Consider the following 25,248-nt stretch of genomic DNA (forward strand, 5'->3'; position numbering starts at 1 on the left):
AAGCCATAGATCAGAACCGGAACACCGTGCTTGTGGGTTCGTTTTCTTTTGTTTGTTCGTCCATTCATTTCCTTCTCTGTGCTGCAAAGAAAATAGAATGTGCCACGAGTTGTTATTTTATGAGATTGTATTTTAATATTTTATTCGCTTATGCTTCCAACTGCCTAGAGAGCTGTGCTATTGGGTGGATTTATGCACGTCACTGAATGACCTGGCGAGGAAGTAAATCCATCAATGAAACCTGAGCCTTTGCCCAGGGGGATCCTTTGAGACCCACAGCCAATAGCACATCTTTTCTAGGAAGCCCATGGGGGATTTTCAGGGGCCCGGTGACAACTTCCGACCATCTGCCTTTGCAAGATTTATATCCCAGAAACATCCCCGTGTTGGAGAAGGCAGTGTCGGAAGACGCCCTGGATTTGGAAAGCGCCTGGTCGGCTTGAAAGATGGATTTTATTCGGATGCTTGTTTTGCCGAATGATTCATATCGGGAAGTGGTGCCATGGCTATTTTTAGAGCAGACAATTCTCTCTCTTTTTCCCCCCAAGGGCCATGTTGCAATGTTTGCACTAAAGCAGAAAGAGAGTCTCTGTGGAAGAGAGCAAGCTGGCCTTTGCGCGTGCAGCGCCAGGAAAGGGTCCTTAGCAGCACCTCCGAAACAAGGGAAGGCGCATGTGTAGAACCCCAGACCTGGCTGGACTGCAAATGCTATCATCCTCCATCCTTGGTGATGCTAGTTAGGGCTGATGGAAGGTGCGGTCCAGCCACATCTGGATGGTTAGCCCTCTCCTCCCTGATTTAAACAACTGTTACCCGACCTCAAGGGTGCAAAACATCCTCCAAATGTAGGATTGGTTATTTCAATCAACCCTAGTCAGCAAAGACAGTGGGGAAGGACGATGGCAGCCATAGTACAACATTTGAAGGACCACCCGGCCATTCGTGCTGTTTTTGATTGAGAATTTAAGCTCCAGAGTCCGAATTCAAACCCTACATAGCCAGCCACTCATCTTACTGGGTGACTTTGGGACATCCACCACCTCTCTGTCTAATTAAATATTAGGAAGGTCAAAGGTTGTGGGTAAGGTGCAAGGACCAAGCATGATCACAGCCACAACTAAGGGAAGGCAACCAGGGCTTTTACTTGGAGCTCCGAATTTTTGAGGGTGCAAACATTTGCTGGTAGAAGAAAATGAACCCACCTACCTTGAGGGGACCTGTTACCTCCATCCCCTCTTCCCCAGGTAGGAAGAAGCACAAAACAGGCAGGCTCTGTGCAGAACTCATAAGGCTATCTCACACTTAGACCCAGGTGTCATCCTCCTTCCTCCATCCCCTCCCCCTTTATGCCAATCTCATGTGCCTCGTGCTTAACCAAAGGGGTTGGGAACCTCCAGGTGCTGCACTGGCCGGCTCCGTTCCTGAGCTCATGAAACAAGGAGGGAGTAAAATGTGATCATATACTAAAAGGTAGGTGGGTGAATGCTGAAAAAGTGAGGCCAGGCCAGGACATTCTGCTGACGAGGGCAAAGAGGAGAGTGGAATCCTAGGATCATGGGGTTGGAAGGGGCCTAGAAGGCCATCAAGTCCAACCCCCAGCTCCGTGTAGGAATCCAAATCATAGCAGAGCTGGCTGAGGAATGTCCAGTTTTCTCTTGAATGCCTCCAGTGTTGGAGCACTCACCATCTCTTGAGATAATTGGTTCCACTGTCACACTGCTCTAACAGTTTTTAGAGGTTTTTCCTTATATTCAGCCCAAATCCAGCTTTCTGTAACTTGAACCCATTGTTGTGTGTCCTGCGTTCTGGGATGATTGAGAACAGATCCTGCCCCTCCTCTGAATGACATCCTTTCAAGTATTTGAAAATGTTATCATATCTCCCCTTAGTCTTCTTTTCTCCAGGCTAAACATGTCCAGCTCTTTCAAATGTCCTCCTAGGGCTTGGTTTCCAGCCCCTTGATCATCCTGGTTGCCTTCCTCTGAACTTGCTCTAGTTTGTTGGCATCCTTCTTAAAGTGCAGAAACCAGAACTGGACATAGTACTCTAGATGAGGCATAACCAGTGCCGAACAGAGGGGGACTAGTTCTGATAGAGGCTGGCTGACTCTTTTTGTCAGCAATTTCCAAAAGAAAAACAAGCTTTTCCCTGTTAGGAACTGCCAGTCAGGACCCTGAATCTGTGGGTGTCCACTGCAGATGAGCCTAGAGGTCAGGGTATCTGTCCAGGCCAGACTTCCTCAACACAGTTCCTCCTGGATGTATGTACTACACCTCCCATTATTCCTAGCCAGCAAGGCCCTGAGAGAAACGCACCGTCTCAAAGTCGGCACATCTATGTGAGCAGTTTTCATCTCCACCAGAAGCAGGTCTTTTGTGAATTGAATGCATCTTAACTGCTCATCCAACCCCCGACTTGTTTTGCATTAGAACAGAGATAGGTCACAGCAATACTTTGCAGCTAGGAGAACCCACACCTCCCCAGTCCACCACGACTGTAAGGGTTGCACTAAATCTTACAGTAGGAGGAAAGGAAGTTAATAGGCGGGGTGTCAACAAAATATTTTTTTCCTGTTAATCGAAAATCCCCAATTTATTATTTGAGATTTATCTCCACTGAAGTCCGGAAGAGGTTTTCTGCAACTAGTTTTGTGATCAAACTCATGGCTTGGAAACCCAGAGTCCTCCAAAATTTACCTTGACTCCCATTATACCAGGGAGGCTGGCGATTCCAATGCTAAATATACTGCTAATTTTACTCCAGACTTCAAAGGAGCTGTTATGTTGAATTGAGATGGGCACGAACTTTGATTTGGAGGTTCGTGCTGGTTTCTATGCACGGCACCACAGGTGCTGTGCATTCCCTTCCACCACTTCCCCAGCCAATGACCCATTCACCAGTCGGAGGGCGCTTTTCTCCTCCTCCTTCTCTTTGGTTGTTCGACCAATCCCTGCCAAGAGCATGGGTTTGCCTGTCCCGCCTCCTTGTCTGAGTGGGCAATCAGCCAAGGAGGTGGGGCAGGGAAGCCTGTGCTCCTGCCGGAGACTGGTTGAACACCCGAAGAGGAGGAGGAGAGGAGTGCCCTCCAACCGGTGAGTGGGGGATCCACACAGGGAGCTGGAGGAAGGGAACATGCGGCGCCTGTGGGGATGTACATACAACCAGCTCAAACCTCCAAAACCAAGATATGTACCCATCTCTAATGCTGAATCTTAACCATCCCCCAATCAGGTTCAAGAAAGCTCCTGGACCAGATTTGCTGCCCTTTGACATGGGAGTTATCACCATCCTTTGCCACGGAGGACCCCAGCCAACATGGCCCATAATATGACATCATGGAAGTGGTCATCTCTCAGATGTCTAAAAGATCCGTGAGAAATTGCTTCTGTCCTTTACAACAGTAGATCTGAATCCAAAGCTGCTGTTGTCCCTTCCCTCCCCTTTTCTTTTTTAGGTCAACCCCCACAGACCAATTGGTGCATAAGAAGCTGGCTCATCTTTCTTTCTCTCTCTTTTTGGAACAGAACTCAGCAAGACAAAGAAATGCATAGAGAAATCTTGTATTTATTCCACCATTTTTAACAGTACATTGGAAACAAGGGGGTGTCAATAGCAGGCAGAAGAGGCTCGTACACAAACACTGCATAGTCACGGCACAACATATAGACAGGCTGACTGCCACATTCATTACACACAGGGAACTATACCCTTTCTCCTGATGTTGGAAGCACGGACAACGAGAGGTCCCATGGCATTGTGTTACATGTGGAATCAGAACGACAACAGCAACACCACGAGCACAACGACACCCACAGGGCAGCCGATGCCTTTGATTGATGGAGCACCAACCAGTTGGATTATAGTTCTTGCCTGGCTTTATGGTCTGAGGCAAAAAGCCTGACTATTTTGTGCCTCAGTTTTCCCACTCTGTAAAATTGGGGGAGCGTGAAAACGTCTGAGGTGCCATTAAGTGCAAAGCATTGTCACTGTTTGTCTGTATTGCTCTGGATGTGGGGAAAAAGGAGGGCCTTTCCCTCCATTTTTTTTTCAATCTGGAAGACACAGAGAAGGTAAGGTCATCATATGACTCCTCGGTTAGGATTTCTGAAGGCCAATTGGCCTGTGTGTGTATATATGTATGTGTGTGTGTTTTTTTACAAGAATATATGCTTTTGACATCCCCTGTGCTTCTAATGCCCTTCATCCTGATAAGAGTGAAGGTCAACATTCACATTCAGATATAAAGTCCTAGAATAGTAATGGCTTTCTTCCTTCACCATTGAGAGGCTGACATGAGAAATGGAAGGGGGGGGGGGGTTGGCCACTTACAACGAAACTTGCCAAATGGGGCCATCAAGGAAGGACGACACAAGAATCTTGTTCTACCCTGAGGCTGTCAAACACACACACGCTGCATGTTCACTTTACAGGGATGGGACAAATAAGGTGTCTGTTGACAAGGAGGGAATCACGGTTTGTGGGGAGGAGGGGGGGAATGGTATCCTGTTCACACAGAGGCAAGGAAGACAAAACTCAGTGGGAGTCTGCAAGATCATTTTCATAAACCACCCACCACACTTGCTCTCCTAGGGATCACTCTCTCCCACAAACCCGCGCACCCACCCAGCAATGGAACATGTTTACAACTGGGGTCTTTTCTTTTTTTCCAATCCTGCCGATGAGCAGGATCCAGGTCACATGACGGTGCACTTCTCGGCCGACTGCTTCAGGTCATCCAGGGTGGCCTGGGCTTTATCCTTCAGAGAATCTATATCCAGGTTCTGGATGTTGGTCAGCTGCCCAATAACAGAGTCCTTTTCCTCTTCTTCCACGTTGTCTTGCTCAATCATCTTGGCCAGCTCTTTCGGGAGCTCCACGTCCCCTCCGACCACTTGGATTTGGTTGTCGTCTGTTTCGTTCTAAAGAGAAAAGAGTTAGTGAGAGCAGAGGAGAAGGGCAGGGAGGAGAGGGTGGAAGAAACCAGGAACTGTTGCTGAATCTGGTGCTCCTGGGTTCCAAAAGATGGCTCTTTGGGCATCCACAGAGTGCGGTACCTTCCTTCCCATAGCACTTTTGCTTGGTGACAGCTCAACTTGTTTACAGGTCTTTGACCATTCCAATGGCCAAAACGTACCTTCTAAAGCATAGGTACTGGCAGTAAGAGCGTTAGATCTAAATTAGAAAGGGGCTTTTGACCCCACCTACCCCTGGAATGCACCCCCTCCAAGAACCTTGGTGAGACTGAATTCACACCTGAGGCTGGAAGAGTTTGCTCACCCTTCCCTTGGAGGCTAGTCTTTGGATATCATCTCTGGCTTCAGCCCAGCCACACAAGGTGGAAGGGAGGTCCTCACCATGAATGACCCATGCATTCATTCAGTGGTGGAGTGGTCGCCTTTCCCATTGCCATGGGGATGGTGGGTAAACTGAGCAAGGCCAGCAGAAGCAAGCTATTTGATTAGATCTTTACGGCCATAATGTGGACCTACCTCTTGACCCTTGCCTAGGAACAATCAGGGTGAAGTTGGGAAAGGAAGTCAGAGGACACAAGGCTTGCCAGCAGATATTTAAAGCAAGCGGTGAAGGCCAAAGAGGACTTCTACATTGCTCCTGCAAACGGAAGATATTGGAGCACAGAAAGTAGGGAGGGAAAACAAGATGAGTGGACTCTGTTTTGGTCTTGAGACTTGGAGAAGACTGAAAGGCTGTCAGACAGAGGAGGGGCAGGATGTGTTCTCCATCATGCCAGAGTGCAGGACACGCAACAATGGGCTCAAGTTAAAGGAAGCCAGATTTCGGTTAAATATCAGGAAAAACTTCCTAACCGTTAGAGCAGCACAGCAATGGAAACAATGACCTCGGGAGGCATTCAAGAGAAATTTAGACAACCACCTGGCAGATATCCTTTGACTTGTATTCCTGCACTGAACAGGGGGGTTGGACTCAATGGGCTTATAGGCCCCTTCCAACTTCATGATTCTATAGGCAACCACTGAGCCTCTGGTCAGGTTTAATACTTTTTTGTTACAATTATACCTCACCAATCAATGTAGTGTATGTGTCTTCTGGACTTCTACTTTACCCTCGAAAAAAACCACACGAAGTAGATCATCCAGAGACAGAATGACCGGTCCAGCGTACCCATTGAATTTCACAGTTCAGTGGGAGCAAGGACACAGATCTCCTCCACGCCAGCCTAACACCCTGAACGCTCTACCACACTGTCTCTAAATCTTCTTGAGAGATGGCATCAAGAAAGATCCTGTGCTGGAGGAGGATGGGAAAGCAAAAGGAAGAGGGGAAAGAGAGAGAAACTCCTTCATTTCATTCCCATGCTGGTTATAAAGTGCTGTGCTTGCTGAACTCAGCAGAACATAGGTGGGTGTGATTATCACACCTTTGTTGTTAAAGAACACGGAACTTCAGAAATGGGACAAGAACGGAATAGTTATGGGGACACTATGACGCAATAAGACAGCCTACTAGTGGGGAGTTGTGTCAGAAGATGTATCGGTTGGTGGTGGACCGTTACTGTGGTCAATAACACAACTGTGTTGAAGTTGTGGAGGGGCAAGAGAGAATGAGAGGGAATAAAAACCTGTGTGGTGTCTGGAGGGTTGGATTTAGATTCAGGAGACCCAAGGTCTTCTGAACTGGTCTTCAACAATATTCCCTGGAGGAACTTTGCCCGCACAATGTCTCAGAGCCTAACTCAATGCCATAGGACTGTTGTGAGGATGCAATGGGATATGAAGATGACCTGTATGTCCTGCCCTAGGATCCTTCTATAAAAGATTGTTGAACACGCAAACGTTCAGCCACACACTTATTGGAGAACCACTTTCCTGTGAACCTACCATCTGTAAAAAAATGAGAATCACAGGAGTTTTATCATCATGCCACCATTTTGTAGATGCTACATAGAACTGCATGAATGATCATTAATAGTACGACAACACTTCCACATTACTCTGACTCTTACATGGCACAGCTTCTTTTGCATTTTGAGAGACCAGTGCAACTTACTGGAATGCTATAGAAGAGCCGTTTTATTTTGCCGTGTCACTTCAGTGAATAAACCATCATGACATGTTAAAAAAGATCAAATGGAAAGAGAGAGAAAAATGGGGCAGTGTAGTTAAGCTTCATGGCAGATGTAAACCTATGGTGCTGGAAAGGAAGGAGGAAGGCCTCTAAATGAAATGTGTTTGAGGTTCTCTAGTAGAACAAACTGGGAAATCTATGATTTGTGACAGCTTGTGGTTCATGGCTAACCATGAGTTCGTGGTTCATTTTTTGAGTTTGTGCTGGGTGTAGTACTAAGCCCCCTTCCCACTGTCAGAGAGAGTGGGTCGGATTCTCTTCCCAGAGCCCACCCACTGTCTCTGCATTTGCACCCACCTATCAGCTGGGTGGCAGGAGGGGGACGTGCACAGAGACTTCAGGCCTGGCTTTTGCCCACTGTCTCTGATGATGGCAGCAGTGGAAGGACCCGGTAGGGAGGTGACAGGGGGCAGGAGGAAGGGGGTAGATGGCTGAGCATCTGTTTTCCTGAAACAAAATGAAGCGCCAAGGGGGGAAAAGTTTGGTGTTTTGTTTTGCTTTGGCCAAACAGGATCCCCCAAATGGGTCACAAACCAAACCATAAACCAGCCCGATCCACCAGTTTTTCTGGTTCGTAGTTTGGTTCGTGCCCATCTCAATTCTCTAGTGAGGGATAGGATCCGGAAATTATATTTTGTTGTTGATTGACTTTAGTGCACAATTTGGTAACCTAAACTGACTGATTTATCAGCACTGGATTGATTTCTGCAGAAATTCAGTTCCTTGCAGTGCAGTTTCATGGACGTCTTCTTAGAAGAAGGTCAGTGAGTTCAATGGTGACTACTCACAAGTAACTGGTAGCTACTGTATACAGTTGCAGCCTTAAAAAGTGGAATGATGTGATAATCAAGAAGCAATTAAGCTGGAGCACTGGACCTTTGCTTCTAGCGTTCCTAGTGAGATACAGGTATAATATTATCTCCCCCCTCCAAAAAAATAACCCTTAGTACCTAGACCTTAAGCAGGTACTGTTTTCTCCATGTGCTGGAAAAGGGTATGATTCACTCTTATTATGCCTCAGTTTTTGTCTTTGCACTCAAAGAAGTGAGAATATCAGATTATTATTTAAATTCCAGAAGCCATGAATCATATCTAAGGGAGAAATTCATGCTGAACAGTTTATTATTTGATCCATATGATCTGAACAATTCTTGCAACTATTATTAACAATACTAGGGTGTGTCAGCTGCCTTCATTATCTGAAGGGGCCAAGTGTTATGAAAAACACAAAATTCTGCCATCAAAAAAGCCAACAATAACCCCGAATATTACCAAATACAACTCACTCACTGAGCTTAGCTTCATAGTTCGAGTGCAATCTGACTAATTGGGATTAGTATAAGAGCTCCCCACTCCCAGTGATTGAGTGCTACAGCTTTTTCACAAGGGAACTTTTTATAATGTGGAACAGCTTCATTTGTAGTTAAAAGAGACCCAAGGACATTGTGTAGAGAATGGACTTTTTAGATGTGCACTTCCTGGGAGGTCCCAGTCAGTACGATAATCAATTCATGTGGACTGGGGGAATCTGGGTGCTGTAGTTCTAAAAAGTATATTTTCCAAATTCAGCCCCAGGATGTGATTGGGAAGTTACACAATATAGGTGCCTAAGAGAAGCTAAGGGATTCTTGGTTTGGAAGGTGTGCTTGAATGGGAGACAATGTAGGAATTCTACGTGTGATACCTAATCATAAATCAGAGTGAGATGTCTTTTCTCAAGCTGCAGTTTTCCATGTAAAGCTATCCTATGGAATCAAAAGCGTATTTTATCTGTAAGCATAGCTCATGCATGCATGATTGCATGCATGATTGCCTATTTTAAAAAGTGGTATCACTTTTTAAAATAGGATTCAAATGACAAAGTGAAAGACCAGCCACTATGGCTTTGCGGTCAGAATGCCAAGCAAGAATAAGGGAGATTAAGGTTCAAATTCCCACTTGTCCGGGAAGTTATTTGGAGTTTATCTGTTACTCAACACTAGTACATTGTGCTCAGATGTATGAAATGTATTTTAAAAGACAGCATGAGAAAGATGTTCGAAGGATGCTCTGGGACTTGGGAGATCCTAATTCGGATCCCCACTGAGCCATAAAACTCAGTGAGGTGACCTTATCCTGACCACTTTCTCTCACACAGACCTACTTCAAAAGGCCATTGTGAGGCTGAAAATACACTAAATAATAAGAATATTAATATTCTTCTATTAGGGTAGTTGTTTGAGTGCTTACAGTAAATGTTAACACTATAAAGAAAAATACCACTACCTTGAAAAAATATGTACAAATGGAACAGACAAAATCTAAAACAGAATGTAATTTACACCACGACAAAAACAGAGCAAAATCAATCAGATGATTAATAACAATGGAACAAAAAATCTGGAAAGCATCACATCTTCCTCCCCCCACCCCCAAGCTACAAGCCTGGGAGAACAGAAAGATCCCTCAAGGAGACAGCAGCTGCATCTGTTTGTAGAGAGATCATTGGACAGCTAAAGGGCCACTACCTAAGAGACTCTCTCTGTGGCAGCCACCAGCCACAGAAGGTTCATGAGATCCAGGCATCTCCCTCAAGTTTCAGGTTAAAGCACCCCTACTTCTCAGGTGAGGAGCCACTTCTGCCAGCAAGCATATAACTTCACTAGAGAAGGAGACCTGGAGAAAGATTTCTACAGATAGCTACAGACAATGCCTTCATGGCAATTAGTGGTTTAAAATACGGGCAGGGAAACCTTTTATGGGAAACCTTCTGGTGGTTTGATGCCAGGAGTGGTTGGGGCCAAAGCCAAATGTGGGACAGCCCGGATATACATTCATGCACATTCTTTCCCATAGGCTAGTGATGGCGAACCTATGGCACGCGTGCCACAGCTGGCACTCAGAGCCCTCTCTGTGGGCACACGAGCCATAAGTCGCCATAAAGAAATACTTACCCATCCTCCGATCTCAGATTTCAGCACCCCCCTCTGCTCATGTAGTGGTCCAGCAGAGGGGTGCAGTGGCGACCATTACCGGTCTAGCCCAATGGGGGATTGGAGAACCAGTAAGTATTTATTTGTTAATACCGTCCACAGGGAAACAACAACAACAACCATTTAATCCTTGCAGTGCAAAAGCAATTGTTTTTTCTAAACGAAAACCTCAGCATTCGGGTTTTAATTGCAGATTTGTCACTTTGAAACAAATAAGTTGATTTTGTGTTGCAGTTTGGGCACTCAGGCTCAAAAAGGTTCACCATCACTGCCGTAGGCCAACATTCTCCACAAGCCCACTATTGACCGGCAATCTGATCTTCACAATGAATGGATGCCAAGGACAGAAATCAGAGCCTTCTGTATATAAACTAAAGGTTCTGCCTCGGAGCTCCACTAAGTGCGGGGGGGGGGCTACTAAGCAACTTCACCTTCATATTCTACAGATGTGGGATGTAGAAGAAGAGAACGACATCCTTCCATTCCCGCATGTAGGCTGTTATCGACACTTTGTCAACACCAGCCTCTCTGCGTTGGGTGACTCGTAGGACTGAGGAATCCATCTGGCTCACTCTTCACACCCTGTCTCCTTCTACTGTGTAAAATATCATGATTTCCTACTCCATATTCTCTGGTGTGTAGCTGTTACTCACAGGCAGGGGTACGGAATCTGTTTAAGGGTACTGTGGTGTGGCGGTTGGAGGGTTCCCCCGGGAACTGGGAGATCAAGGTTCCGGTCTCCACCGAGCCGTGAAACTTGATATGGTAGCCTTGGGCGAGTCACCCTCTTCCAGCCTATCTCATAGAAGTGTTGTGAAAAAAATCAAGAGGAGGACCTTGTATCTTGCCATGAGCCCATTCAATGAAAGGTGGTGTTTCAAGATCATCATCATCATCATCATCATCATCATCATCATCATCATCATCATCATCATCATCATCATGTTAGAGCTCCAGGCACAGTGGGGAATCGAACTTCCAGTCTCTGGCTCTACAGATGCTAAACCCCTGAGCCGGATAAACCACAGTGCCTCAGAAAGAGGAGGGCGGTGGTTTGACCCACGTCCGTTTGTCCTTCTGCTGAAAGTGAAAGGGCAGGCCACATACCTTGGGCAGCCTGTATTTGTCTCGGAAGTGTGTCCGCAGCGTTGCACGCTCCGCCTTACGCTGGGCAAACTGGGCATCCCGCTCCATTCTGCAGATGACATTGAGAGAAAAGGTTGTCCATCAGCCAACCAGCGTTCTAGCTGGAAAGCTATGTGAAAATGGGGCTTCAACATTTTGGGCAAATAAAAGATGAGGGCATCTGGTTACTAAAGCAGAGAAAGGCAGAAGGTTATTCAAGGGAGGGCGCTCATTTCCAATTCAAGGCTCATTTACACATCCTGATATGTAACACTAATCAGAGAACATCCACAAGATTCCACTCTTTATAATCATGCTTTATTCATTTGGAATAATTGCTGGACTCTTTCCTCTATAGCCATACTCAATAATTGCTAATTAGTACTTCCATGCTGATAGGCGTGTGTGTGTGTGTGTGTGTGTGTGTGTGTGTGTGTGTGTGTGTGTGTGTGTGTGTGAGAGAGAGAGAGAGAGAGAGAGAGAGAGAGAGAGAGAGAGAGAGGAAGGAAGGAAGGAAGGAAGGAAGGAAGGAAGGAAGGAAGGAAGGAAGGAAGGAAGGAAGGAAGGAAGGAAGGAAGGAAGGAAGGAAGGAAGGAAGGAAGGAAGGAAGGAAGGAAGGAAGGAAGGAAGGAAGGAAGGAAGGAAGGAAGGAAGGAAGGGGAAGAGCAAGTGAATGAGAGCTAACGTTTGTGTGTAAAACAGCTTTGTCTATCTTCTTCTTTTTGTATATTTATTTATTTAGTAACAACCAAAAGTTGTTTTCTCAGACACAGTTTCACACAAAAGTTCTGTACTGTCTATCTTCTTATATACCTGTCGGTCAGTATATAAGTTTAATGAATGTATGAGTGAACCAGTGAATAAATAAATAATACATTCATCATTCAAGATGTTTTAGCTTTTTAGTGCAACAGTCATACAAGATCAGCACATTTATATTGTTGTTCTGTCCCGTCAGGTCAGAACTGATATAGTAACCCTGACAGAGCTTTCAAGGGAAGTACGTATGGTATTTGAGGAGTGGTTTTACCCCAATGACTTACCCCATGGCCGAGCAGGGAATTGAACATTGTTCTCCAGAATCCTAGTCCACCACTCTGTCCATTACACCACACTGAGTATATCTTTACATTACATAATCCGAAATACCTAGCACTCCATAGGAGTGTCCACATTGCACAATAGTGTGCACTGGAAGTGTGGAAAGAAATCCACATTTATATTATAAGAATAAGAATTTCAAACAAGGTAATCAACTGATTGGATCCCAGCTTAGCCTTATTTAGAGCAAGAAACACACCAGAATCAATAGTGTTTGACCTGTGAGTAAGCCCAACCCACTCATTGCATTGAGTCTATCCTAAATGCAGCTAAAAAGTTTGAACTAGCTTCAGTCCCATTGCTTTTTGAGCATTTAAGCAGTGTGCAATCCTTTCAGTTTTATATGGTTTGTTCTTAACTGTGAATTGCTTTGGGACTTTTTTAAAAAATGAAATGATATAAAAATGTTCTAAACTAACCAGCAGACTAGCTGATTGTTGACCAAATAAATAATATGTGAATAATTCCTATTAAGTCTTCCTGAATGTGGTCCCCAGACTTCATCCTTTAACTTTATAATGGAGAGAGGATGGTTTTCAAGAATTCTTTCGTCGTATTCCTTCCCTTTCTGGAAGAAACCACAGTCAGTGTCAACAAACTGCTTTCCATGTTTTCTCAAGAAGGGAGATAGAAGAACTGTGTGGCTTTGGACAAGAAGGCAGGTGTGTAACCTACGGGGCATAACAAATCTCATGCTCGCTAGTGAACAACACAAGAGTTAGAAAACCAATCATATTCTCCATGTCAGTCTGTTTCCTCGATGGTTCCTTTGGTAGACTTTCAATCAGGGCAATAGACTGATTCCCAGTAGCAAAGTACTTGGACAAAGACATTTCAAAAGAAGTCAACGGGGGACTAAATAACTTTCATTTCCCGTCTTATGGCTAAATTCAGCTGCAGCTCTGAAAGCACTTGAATGCCTGTTTGACAATGGAGCAGACTGTCTTGAGAGCCAAATTGTCTTTCCTTCACTGGAATTAAGCAAAGGCTGTTTAGCTAGCTGTCAAGGACATGGATGTGGCATTCTGCATTAGATCTGCCACTGAGCCCACCTGGAATAGATGACCTCCAAGATACCTTTCGACTCTGTAATCCAACCATTCTGTGACAGGGGTGTAGCGGCTTCCAACAGCAGGGTCTTGTGAGCAAGGGAATCGAATAACGCTGAGCAAGGTAGGGACTGATCTGCTTGGCTAAGGTAAATACATTGAATGGGTCAAAGAAGGAAGCAAAAGACAAGAAATAGCCCTTGACCTTTGGGAAATCGCTTTGTTTCTCAGCCGGAATGGTAGAATTGAGGATCAGTTCAACCACTATCATAAGCTCTGTGAGGGTGACTGTAATGGGCAGTTCAGCCCACTATGTGGAACACAGCAGGGACGGCTGCTGTGCTCTTCAAGACGATGATCGGACTGCGCATTTGCTAGAGTGCACCAGCCCGCTCCAAGAGCATTCCGACCTGCACGTTTCTGCCCTGCTCTTAAGAAATCAAATGGCTTTGGTTTCAATTGGTTTCAGTGCATGGGATCCCTATAACAAATCTGAAGCAAGCCTCTCTCTCTCAATCTCTCTTAATTTGCCAGTATTGTGAAATGGATTAGAACAAACTAATCAAGCCAGACCATTCACACGGAAATGGGTCCTACTAATACGGTGAGCTGACTTAACAAGCAAGTTGCTTCAGGATATTGGCAAATTGATCGCTCCCCCCGCTCAGCGGGGGGTGGGGGAAGCTTTTTTGACTATATGTAGACTATTGCTGATGTGCTACATTATTTTTTAAAAGTTAAAATCAAAGGGAAGCTGGGTGGCCATTATACGATACAAATGTAGAAGCATATGACACTTTCATTAGACCACTGAAGATCAAACAATTAATGCAAGCTTCTGTGGATTAAAGTTCCTTCATAAAAAATTCTGAAAATATTTTCTTTGACTCACCTTAAAGGGCTAGTCAAGAAACTGCCTGCAATCAAAAACACCAAGGGGGAGTTTCAGCTGTAGGCAGTTTAGCGACCAGGCCTCTAAGAGAAGAAAAGAAAAAGTTTTAAATTTTTTATCATAACTGATGCTATGCATAACCAATAGTCTACATATAGTTAAATATATGGTGAGCTCAATAATATATATTTCACTTGTGCTTCACTCTGTTGAGTAGGGTCAGTGATTTACCTGCCAATATCCTGAAGTGGCTTGCTTGTTAAGCCACCTCATGATATTGGCAGAAGCCATTTCCATGTGAATGGTCTGGTTTGATTAAATCCTTCTGATCAAACCTGATCCTTTCGAAGTGGCCCACACTAGTTCACCCCCTGCTGCTAGTGTGGCTGTATCTGGTGTTTGTGATCTCACTTTGCAGAATCTTTTATTTCTTGGAAATATAATTGGTGCACAAAACCATCCAAATCATTCGTGCCATCTGTTGATCAGTCAGGACACCAATCAATGCATTATGAAAGATTCTTGAAAAACATGCTGAGATCATTTATATGATCGCAGAATCAGGAAACCCTAAGATTAACAAAGTATCTTGTGGCACTCAAAGGCCAAGAAAATCAGGGTGGAATAAGCTTTCATGAGCTACAGTAGGTGAAAACTGTTGTAAAATAAAATTTAATGATCTTTAAGATGGAACACAGGCTTGCTTGCTTGCTTGCTTGCTTGCTTGCTTGCTTATTTATTTATTTATTTATTTATTTATTTATTTATTTATTTATTTATTTATTTATTTATTTATTTATTTATTTATTTATTTATTTATTTATTTATTTATTTATTTATTTATTTTCTGCCTTTCTCCTTAAAAGGATCCATAATTAAAAAAATATTTGCATTGACTGTCTGTTTCTAAAGTAGACCTCTGTAAGAAGAACATGTAGAAAACCTGGGAGCGGACCAGTGGAAAAAAGAAACAGCTGAAACACAAAACAGCTCTGTGTGTAGGAGTGAGATGGAAAGGAAGCAGTTGCTTCAAAGAGACTATGAGGCACTTAAAAGTTACTGTGTGAAGGTGTCCTTTCAGTTCCTGGCTGCCTTCAGCATGAGAAAAGGAGAAGACTCTAGCTTTAAACCTTCCTGGAAGGGGGAGGAGTCTCTATTGAGCTGTAGTTTTTCCCGGAGAAAACAATTCCATCTTTTGAAGGCAAAAGCGGATTAAAAGATTAGGGGTTCATTAAAATGCATTACCAACATTCCCCGCCTTCTGCAATAAATATAAAGTCCTGGGCTCACTTCCTCTGTTCCTCTCGCCACTTATTTGGAGACACCAATGGTGCAGGATCCGGCTAACCCAGTTTGCACTTAAATGGAAAGATCATCTTTTAGAGGGTGGATTCAGTAGCTCAGATTTTTATGCCTGCATCTAAAAAGGGGGAGGATTTAGGTTCCGAACTTTGCATAAAACTGCTTAGAGGGAAGGATTTATTTTTACACAGATACTGCTTAGAGCTATTTTTAATTTATCTCAAAAACTGCCCTACATTTATTGAAGGCAAGGACTAGTTAAATATTCTGGTGCCATCAATCTGGAGATACCAGCTGGAGGTTTCCAAGCATGCCTACTCTTTTGCTATATTTATTTTCCAAGACATAATCTCAACTATCTGTTTTTTGTTTAGTGAGAAATATATTTTAATAGGCATATAACATTACGAGGAAAAGACTGTGTGTGTGTGTGTGTGTGTGTGTGTGTGTGTGTGTGTGTGTGTGTGTGTGTGTGTGTGTGTGTGTGTGTGAGAGAGAGAGAGAGAGAGAGAGAGAGAGAGAGAGAGAGAAAGAGAAAGAGAAAGAGAGAGAGAGAATTGCTAAACCTTTCCTAATTTCACATAGTACAGACCCACTGGAATGAACAGCACAAACATTAGAGATGAACAATGTAAGTCCCATTCAATTCATTGGTGTATTTTTAGTATGATCAAGTCTGGTACGTCCAATACCTGAGGCAGGAGACCTTTTAGACCTGAATGCACGTGTAATGAGATATGAAAAAGTGAAACTGGTCCTGGGAAACTCATTCTCTTTTTGAGATTTTCCTTCATTCAAATGAAAAGACTAGTTATTTTTCCCAACAGGATTGATGAGAGCTTGAGTCTGAGAAGAGGGAACAACATATCCTGTTCCATTTTGGACTTGCTTGCCTTAAATTTACTGCCCTGACTATCCAATAAGACAAATTCTGTTCACTCAGTTGAAGCCACTCGCATTTTTGGTGCTGAAAGGACTCGTCATTTCTTAAAAAAAGTGAAAGGGACTCAGACATTTTCTTTCTCCATCTCACCTTCCATTTGCAACCAAAGACCAGAAAAGGTACATAGGGCTCAGTTTACGAAGCATAAATGAAGGCAATGCCATATCCTTCAGAGGATGCAAAGCACACCTGTTAGCATAAAGGATGCCACAAGGCTCTGGGTTCAAATATGTCCCGAAGAATACGGAGGGGCGACCTCCCATCACCACCGTCACCATCACCATTTCTAGGTACTTACTTTTCCTCCACCAGCTGCTTCTGATATTCTTCATATTCTTCCCTTGTCATGCCTTGAGCTTCAGCTGGAGACTTCTCTCCTTCTCCTTTCTCTTCTCCTCCCAATCCACCGGTTAGATTCTTGAGCTGTCCACCCACCATAGACTTCACCATAAAAGCCATTGCTAAACTCTATCGGGGAGCCGGGGAGTAGAATGAACAGGGCTAGCTTCGGCCCAAAGCAGAGAAGGAAAGGCAGCCCCTTCGGACTTGGCTGGCTTCTGGAAGCCCAGCTGCCTGCTTTCACTTCAGATCAGCATTATTGCTCTCTTGCTGCTCCTGTGGCTGGACTCCTCGTTTCCCATTGAGGATAGGGCTGGGCTCTGCAGAGACTCGGGTGGGACCGTCAGCACCGGCAGAGGATGGACAGCTCCGCCAGTCCGCTGATTTCCCCCCCGCGCGTCGGTTTCAGCACCACGAAGAGCGGACAGCGACTGTTGCTTCCGAGCACCGCCGCTGCGCGTGTTTGGTCGTCGGAACGAAAGGCGAGCCAAAGGACTCTCGGCTCCCCGCCTCCCGACGACCTGCCGGGCTCCTCCTGCAAGGGAGGCAGGCGCTCTGTTCCCGAGAACCCGGAGCTCGTCTGACCTCGCCTCCAAACGCGTGACAGCCTGACTCTACCCACCTGATCCCGCCCCTCCGCCCTTGACAGCCCCTCCTTCCTTTTCCCCTTTTAAGTTGCTTGCTGGTGTGACGTGTCTTCACGCATCTCTCTTGGCCATCTTCCAGGAAGGGCGGAGCTAAGTGTTGCACACGTGCATGTGTATGTGTGTTCTACAGCACAAACACAGAAAGTCTTGTAAAAAGGTGTGCTGAGGTCTGTTTCAGCCCAAGCCACCGAGGGTCCGGTGGCAACCTGAAGACCTTTATTTGGCCTCGACTTCCACCAGCTGTAGTTCATTGCATCTTCTGTTGACAACAACCCATCTGGTGAAATGGGCTGACGCAGTCCCTGAAAAGTTAGGCTGACACAACTTTGCAGGCTTCACAATGCCACCAAACTCTTTGAAGAGTCTTGTGTTGCTGTCTGAGACAGACCTGCCATTGCAGAATCTGTCAAGGACCTCCGTGTTGTTGAGTGGTCCTGATCTGACAGTACGTATCCATGCGTGCATGCATGGATGTGGGGAAGATGGTAAAATGTAGACGTGTGCACCCATAAAAGGGAAGAAGTGATGTGACATATCTTCAAATCTGTGCAAAATAAGCAGAGTATATTTGCTGAGTTCTTTAGTTCTTTGCCTTTTATCTCTTTCTGCTACAGAAGTTGATAATTCAATTCAAAGTAGACCAAAACACATTGAAATTTTATTTATGTCTTTTTAATGTGTCCCATATGGCACCTTAAAGCCCAACAGAGTAAATGCAACATGAACCTTCATTGATTAGAATCCATTTCTTCAGTTGCTCTGGGTGTTTTTTGTCTGAGCTTCAGATATTTTGATTAGATTTACTTAATAGTTGCATTTCTATGACTTCTTCCCTCTAGTAATTTCCAGACTATTTGCATTACTTTCTTCCTCTTGACACTTTTATTCTCTTCATAATCCTGTGAGTATATCTAGCTGCAAGACGGAGTGGGACTGGCCCAGTGGCACAGCAAGAGTTCATGAGGACTCGAACCCAGGCCAGAAAAAGTACATGGGGCTCAGTTTATGAGTGATGCTGAGAGAATAATGTCCTCAGGAGGCCAGACATGTTTGAGATGTGGTGCTGGAAGAGAGCTTTGTGGATACCTCGGATGGCCAAAAAGACAAACAAGTGGATTTTGGACCAGACCAAACCTGAATTTTCTCTGGAGGCAAAAATGTAGAAACTGAGGCTGTCCTACTTCATGAGAAGGCAAGACTCACTGGAGAAGACAATAACGATGGGAAAGGTGGAAGGCAGCAGGAAAAGAGGAAGACCAAATACTAGATGGATCAACCCCCTAAAGGCATGTACAGGCTTGAGTTTGCAAGAGCTGAGCCGGGCTGTTGAGGATGGGATATTTTGGAGATTAACAGGGTCAACATAAGTCGGAGATGACTTGACAACACAACAACAACAAACCCAGACCTATGTCCCACACTAAGACTCTGTTTCATCACACTGCCTCTCTGTATTGCACATCTTTAGGGGTGATGATATATGCCAGCTGAAACAGATATGGAACATGGCAATTATATTTTTAATTTTAAACTGCCTTCAAGTAAACTGTCGGTAATAAAATATGCAATATTGGCACTAGCAAAACAGGGAACACCTCCCGTCTGCATAGTTCCTGACCCTCTAAGATTGTAGCCAAGCATCTGAAGATATGAATCACAGCCGTTATCATGCAATAATAAATCTGCCAGCATTAAACAGGTCATGTGACTCCTTCTCATTCTCCACTTCCTGGACATCATTTTGCTTACACTGACTTTGGGTGCAGCAGCTCTAAGCAGTGAGTCGTGTTACATCCAAACCACTCTCCAGAGTTTTCCCGCAACTGCCCCCCCCATTTATTTTACCTTGAATGATCAGCTGTCACAATCTGTATTTTTCACTTCTCATGATGTTAGCCAAGTGTTTCAGTTTTCTGCATTATTTCATTGTTTCTTCATCTTTTCTTCATCTCCATTCATTTACTTTTGTACTTCCTCATAAGTTATCTCCTCAGCTCCAGAAATTATCCACATCCTATCATAAACCTTTCAAAATCTTCCTATTTTATTGTCGCTAGAAAGCAGACCACCAAAGAATTGATGCCTTTGAATTGTGGTGCTGGAGGAGGCTCTTGAGAGTCCCCTGGACTGCGAATAGAACAAACCTATCCATTCTAAAGGAAATCAACCTTGAGTGCTCACTGGAAGGACAGATCCTGAAGCTGAGGCTCCAATACTTTGGCCATCTCATGAGAAGAGAAGACTCCTTGGAAAAGACCTTGATGTTGGGAAAGTGTGACGGCAAGAGGAGAAGGGGACGACGGAGGACGAGATGGTTGGACAGGGTCACTGAAGCGACCAAGATGAATTTGACCCAACTCCGGGAGGCAGTGGAAGACAGAAGGGCCTGGCATGCTCTGGTCCATGGGGTCACGAAGAGTCGGACATGACTAAATGACTAAACGAAATGAAGTGTTCAAATCCATTATTTTATTGAAATGGGAATACACAGCACTTCAGAATGCACATTCTCACAGCCCATTTGTTTTTGTTTGTTGTTTCGTTATATTTAATATATTACCTTCCTTATCTCATGGGAGGTGGCTCAAAGCCGCATCTCTTTGCTTATTGCATGGCTATGAACTCACTGCTCAGGCAGCCGAATCCAAACTACCGATGTTTTCCAACATGAGTTGCATCATGTTGTGCTATGTACCATCAAATCACTGCTGTTTTATAACAACCCTAACAGAGTTTTCAAGGTCTGTAGGATGTACCCAGTGTGGTTTAGGGGGCAGAGTTAATAGACTAAGGTTCAGAAAACCTGGGTTTGATTCCCTGCCATGGAAACTCCCTGGGGCATGGAACAGGTAGATCTACTCCCTAAATACCTCACTTAGCTTGAAAATCCTATCTGGGTTGCTATCAGTCAGTTCTGATTTGACAGCACATGCCAAGGTGTTCACAGGTGGCTGCTATTGCGACCCTCTAGTGCATTTCCATGGATCTGAACCCATCTCCTGCATCCTAGTCCAGTGTGCTATCTGATGCATCGCGCTGGCTGTCCAACAGTCTCCATAAACTGGCAAAAGTCACAGGGAACTCAATAACAATTCTGTATTTTTGATGGGATCAGCCTGTGGTGCCCTGACATTCGCAAGAATTACTGCTGCTTGAGCGAGCCAGCCCTCGTCCCGACGCGCATCTCTGCCATCCACTAGGAAACTTGCTCGGAAGTGAGAAGGAGACAGCTGCACACAGCAATCTCATGCGATGGGCACAATGCCGGCTGAGGCTCCCAGCTTGATTTTTCTATTTTCGTCCGTGGGTAGAAGCAAAATCTACATGGATGGTGGAGTGGGGGAGAAGCTGAGCACAGTCCAGGCTGCTCTTTAAAAAAGAGCTGCGTCTCAAGGAGACAGCCAGATCTTCTTCCCCCTGTGGAGGCAGGGCAGCCTTCAGATTGAATCAGCGGCTCCCTTCGAGAATGTGTTCTCTCGAATGAAACTTCAACCGTGTCGTGGATTTAATCACACAGAAGACGTGGCGTGGGCCACTTTACATCTTTTGCACACCTTCTCGGAAGGAGTTTTTAGGTTATTGTTCGGGACCACCGCTCCCCAAAACAACCCAACCCCAACATGGTTGCACTCTAACTCCAATAAATGCATGAGAAGAACTCATTTTCATTGCCTGATCCCCTTTCAACAGCATGAGCCATAGCCTTCTCTTGTAGCAGGGAGTTCTGTAGGCTATGCATAGCTCGCACTAAGGAGCCATAAACAATGAAGAATCATGCAGCACATGAGCAGACTAACAGGCTGATCACAGGATCCATTGCTGAGAGATTGAACAGTTGATCCCAAGATATATTCTGCTCATCTCAGCTCTAGAGAAACCCTGTGTTTCAGTGTGTTATAGTGGAACAATGAAACATTTTGAAGTGGTGTTAAGTCAACATGATTCTGTGTGTGCACATCTGTACATTCACATATACACATATGCACACATGCAGCACCAAAACAGCATGAACTCCATTTTATTGGAAACCCAGGATTGCCATCACATGCGCTCCAATAAATGCATGAGGAAAAACTCATTTTTATTGTCTGATCCTCTTTCAAAAGCATGGGTCATGGCCTTTTCTTGGAGCAGGGAGTTCTATAGGCCATGGACAGCTTGCATTAAGGAGCCATGAACAATGAAGAATCTTGCAGCACATGAATTACCTGGACTCTCCATAGAACTCAATGCTCCTAATTCCTGACTACATAGACTGAACCTGTGGGGAAGATTTTCAGTCATCTGCAATGCAACTTTTTCTTTCTTGTTGTTAGAAATACAAAGCATCTGTTAAAGAAGTGTTCCCTATAAGGGAGGTAGGAAGACAAACACCCAACTGCTACTTCATAATTTTCCACATTTTTCCTTTACTTACTATTGGCTAGTCTGTTGCAAACAACAGTAAAACCCGCTATCACCTCCTCCACTTGCCTGAGAAAGAATGATTGATCATTTACCACAGTGCTGTCACATGATGTCACTACTTCTGCTTTGACAGGGGTAGGGGTTGGGAGCCCAGAATCTCTGCTCCCTCATGGTCCCCCTTCAAACATTGCTGTAAATTACCAAAGATAGCAAATGATGTAGGGGGAAAAATGGTCTCCCATATGTTTTGTCCATGCTTAGACAAAGCTATAAATGATTGCTTTGCAACTGTTCCTGTCATATAACTTGGTGTGGAGGAGGGGGGCCGACTCATTATAATATACCCCACAATAATGGAAACAATGGTTCTGTCTTTCTCCTTGTTACTTCTCTTCTGCTGGAGGTAGAATCCCAACAAATTGGCTTCAGTCTCAAATCTTTGCATCTGGAAAGACAACAGGTATTTTCCCTGAAGGAAAGCATATGCAAGTCTTTAATGAAATATGACCTATTTTTTTGTAGGAAAAGTCTTCCATAGAAGTGTCTGATATATTTCAAGGCAAAGCATGCTGCATTTGATCAGGAGATAATGGCATGCATTGGGGAAGAGAGGTTCTCTCACAAGGCTAGCTACCAGGTCATGCATCCATTGCAGTTAATGGGCAAAATGTTTGACTCACTGGGACCCATTTGTCTGATCAGGGCTTCAGGGAACAAGCTAGTGTCGTGTCTCAGGGTTCTGTTCTGGGCCCTGTGCTATTCAACATCTTTATCAATGGCTTGGATGAAGGAACAGAGAGTATGCTGATTACATTTGCAGATGATACCAAATTGGGAGGGTCTGCTAATTCCCCAGAGGACACGATTAAAATTCAAAATGACCTTGCCAGATTAGAGTCCTGAGCCAGAACTAACAAAATGAATTTCAACAGGGAGATATGTAAGGTCCTACACCTAGGCAGAAAAAATGAACTGCACAGATATAGGATGGAAGGCACCTGGATAGACAACAGTTCCTGTGAAAGGGATCTAGGAGTCTTGGTAGACCACAAACTGGACATGAGTCAGCAGTGTGATGCGGCTGCCAAGAAAGCCCATGCAATTCTTGGTTGCATCAATAGGAGTATAGTGTGTAGATCAAGGGAAGTGATAGTACCACTCTATTCTGCTGTGGTCAGACCTCACCTGGAGTATTGTGTCCAGTTCTGGGCACCTCAATTCAAGATGGATGTTGATGCGTCCAGAGGAGGGTGACAAAAATGTTTAAAGGTCTGGTAGCCATGTCCTATGAGGAGCGGCTTAGGGAGCTGGGAATGTTTAGCCTTACAAAAAGAAGGTTGAGAGGGGACATGATAGACATATTTAGATATTTGAAAAGATGTCATATTGAAGAGGGGACAGGTTTGTTTTCCATGGCTCCAGACACTAGGACAAGGAGCAATGGTTTCAAACTACAGGAAAAGAGACTCCACCTGAACATTAGGAAGAACTTCCTGACGGTCAGAGCTATCTAGCAGTGGAATTTCCTGCTGGTGGAATTCGAAGGCTGGTGGAGTCTCCTTCTTTGGAGGTTTTTAAGCAGAGGCTGGACGGCCATCTGTCGAGAGTGCTTTGATGGAGTTCCTGCATGGCGGGGGGTTGGACTTGATGGTCCCTGTCGTGTCTTCCAACTCTGTGCTTCTATGCTTCTCACTTGCTGTGTGTCAGGAGCTGTAAGGCAAGGCAGAATGCAGCAAAACAGAAGGTAAACTAGGAATCAAGAGCAAGCCAGAAGCAACCCAGAAGTTGCACCTAAACTGTGGCTCAGGGACAAATTAGGAAGCTGGGAGGGCGGTGACTCCAGCTTTGCATGCGCTGTGAACCCACTCCAGGTTTTAATTGGCATTTTACAGGAGCTATTCCTGGTGCTGAACCCTGTCCCTCAAATAGGGTCAGTGACTTGGACTGCATTGGGAAATGCAGAGTAAAACTGGACGGCATTTATAGGACCTTGAAGTTGCCATATCAGGAATCAGAACTTAGAAGCCAGCCAGAGCGGAGTAGAGGGATGTAGGGATGACAGAACTGTGCTGGGTTTGGGTTTTGGGAGATCAAAGTTCCTGTCCTCACTCTGTTATGAAATTCACTGGGGTGACCTTCTCTCTCTAGTTTGATCTACCTCACAGGGTCATTGAGGGGAGAGAAGGGGTAGAAGAACATCCGTACACGCTATTTTATGTTCATTGCAGGAAAGGCAGCATATTTATGTAATGCTCAAAGCTTTCCCCCCTGTTTTTGAAGTAAAACTACACACACACACACACACACACACACACACATGTGAGCATTGCCATTGGCTGTTTGAGCAGCCATGGGCAAACACACTTTCTCTCCGCTTTCCATTTTTAAAGTAGGATAACAGTGACCTAGCTCATGTGACAGTTGAGAATAAGAAAATAATATTGTAAATTCCAAAGCACCACTGTAAATTTAAGAACAAGACACATGTTCTAGCAGGTTAACAAACGACGACAACAACAACTGATATCCAAGTGATCCATCTTCCAGTCAGCATCTATAGCAGTCATTCATGCCCTTCCTATCCAATGATTCTGATGAGTGTAACAGGGAAGAAACCATTTATATTGCTTCGGTTTTCCGAGATGACGTTGCCCTGTGTCTGGGGATTAACATGTCTAAAGAGATGCAAAGCTCCACAGCTGAGCCATGCTCCAGAGAACAGCAGGCTCCTGTAGTTTGCACCCATTTGCCAGAAGCAAAGAAGAGAAGAAGAGAGGGGAACACTCAACTCAAGGACTCAAGGATCTTCTCCTTTCGCTTGAGCAACAGTTTGGGGCTCAAAGGTCACTCCTTAGGACTCAGGCCATGGTGTGGTTGAATACAGAACCTCTCTCTTGAAGATCAACACCATCCTTTATAATGAACCTCTTGCCCTAAAAGCCATGTTTTAAAAGAAAGAGGGCTCCCTTTCTTAAAACGGCTTGTCGTTCTAAGGGTCACAAAGCCACCTCCAAAGGTCTAAAAGCCTTGGTGCCCCTTAAAGACCAAAATGTGATATTCGGCATAAGCTTTCATTCACGGCAGCCCCAAGTCATCGGATGCCTGGTTTATCACTTGCAGAATCCCTTTCCATTCTACAATTTTGTACAAGAAAGGCGATTTTAGGTAAACAGTAAGTATTGTTTTTATAACAGCAAAAACTATTTGATAGCAGAACTGATTCTCCTTCATTGAAGGTTTCTAGACAGACGTTGGACGGCCATCTGTTCAGGATGCGTCCATGGTTAATTCCTGCAGTGGCAGGGATGGGCTAAATGATCTTTGGAGTACACCACCCATGTGCCGTTCTATGATGATATGATTCAGC

At 44.6% G+C, this 25,248-nt stretch overlaps 1 protein-coding gene across 1 annotated transcript; it reads right to left on the reverse strand.

The window, feature by feature from the left end:
- Positions 1-3,544: 3,544 nt before the first annotated feature.
- CPLX3 (complexin 3) lies at positions 3,545-17,409 on the reverse strand. Its single transcript, XM_020803779.3, has 3 exons — positions 16,787-17,409; positions 11,184-11,271; positions 3,545-4,919 (listed from the first exon to the last, which is right to left on the reverse strand). The coding sequence occupies exons 1-3, from the start codon at positions 16,945-16,947 to the stop codon at positions 4,695-4,697; spliced, it is 474 nt and encodes a 157-aa protein (XP_020659438.1). The 5' UTR covers positions 16,948-17,409; the 3' UTR covers positions 3,545-4,694.
- Between the last annotated feature and the right edge of the window lie 7,839 nt (positions 17,410-25,248).

Source organism: Pogona vitticeps, chromosome 12 (genome assembly GCF_051106095.1).
Source record: "Pogona vitticeps strain Pit_001003342236 chromosome 12, PviZW2.1, whole genome shotgun sequence".
NCBI lineage: Eukaryota > Metazoa > Chordata > Lepidosauria > Squamata > Agamidae > Pogona > Pogona vitticeps.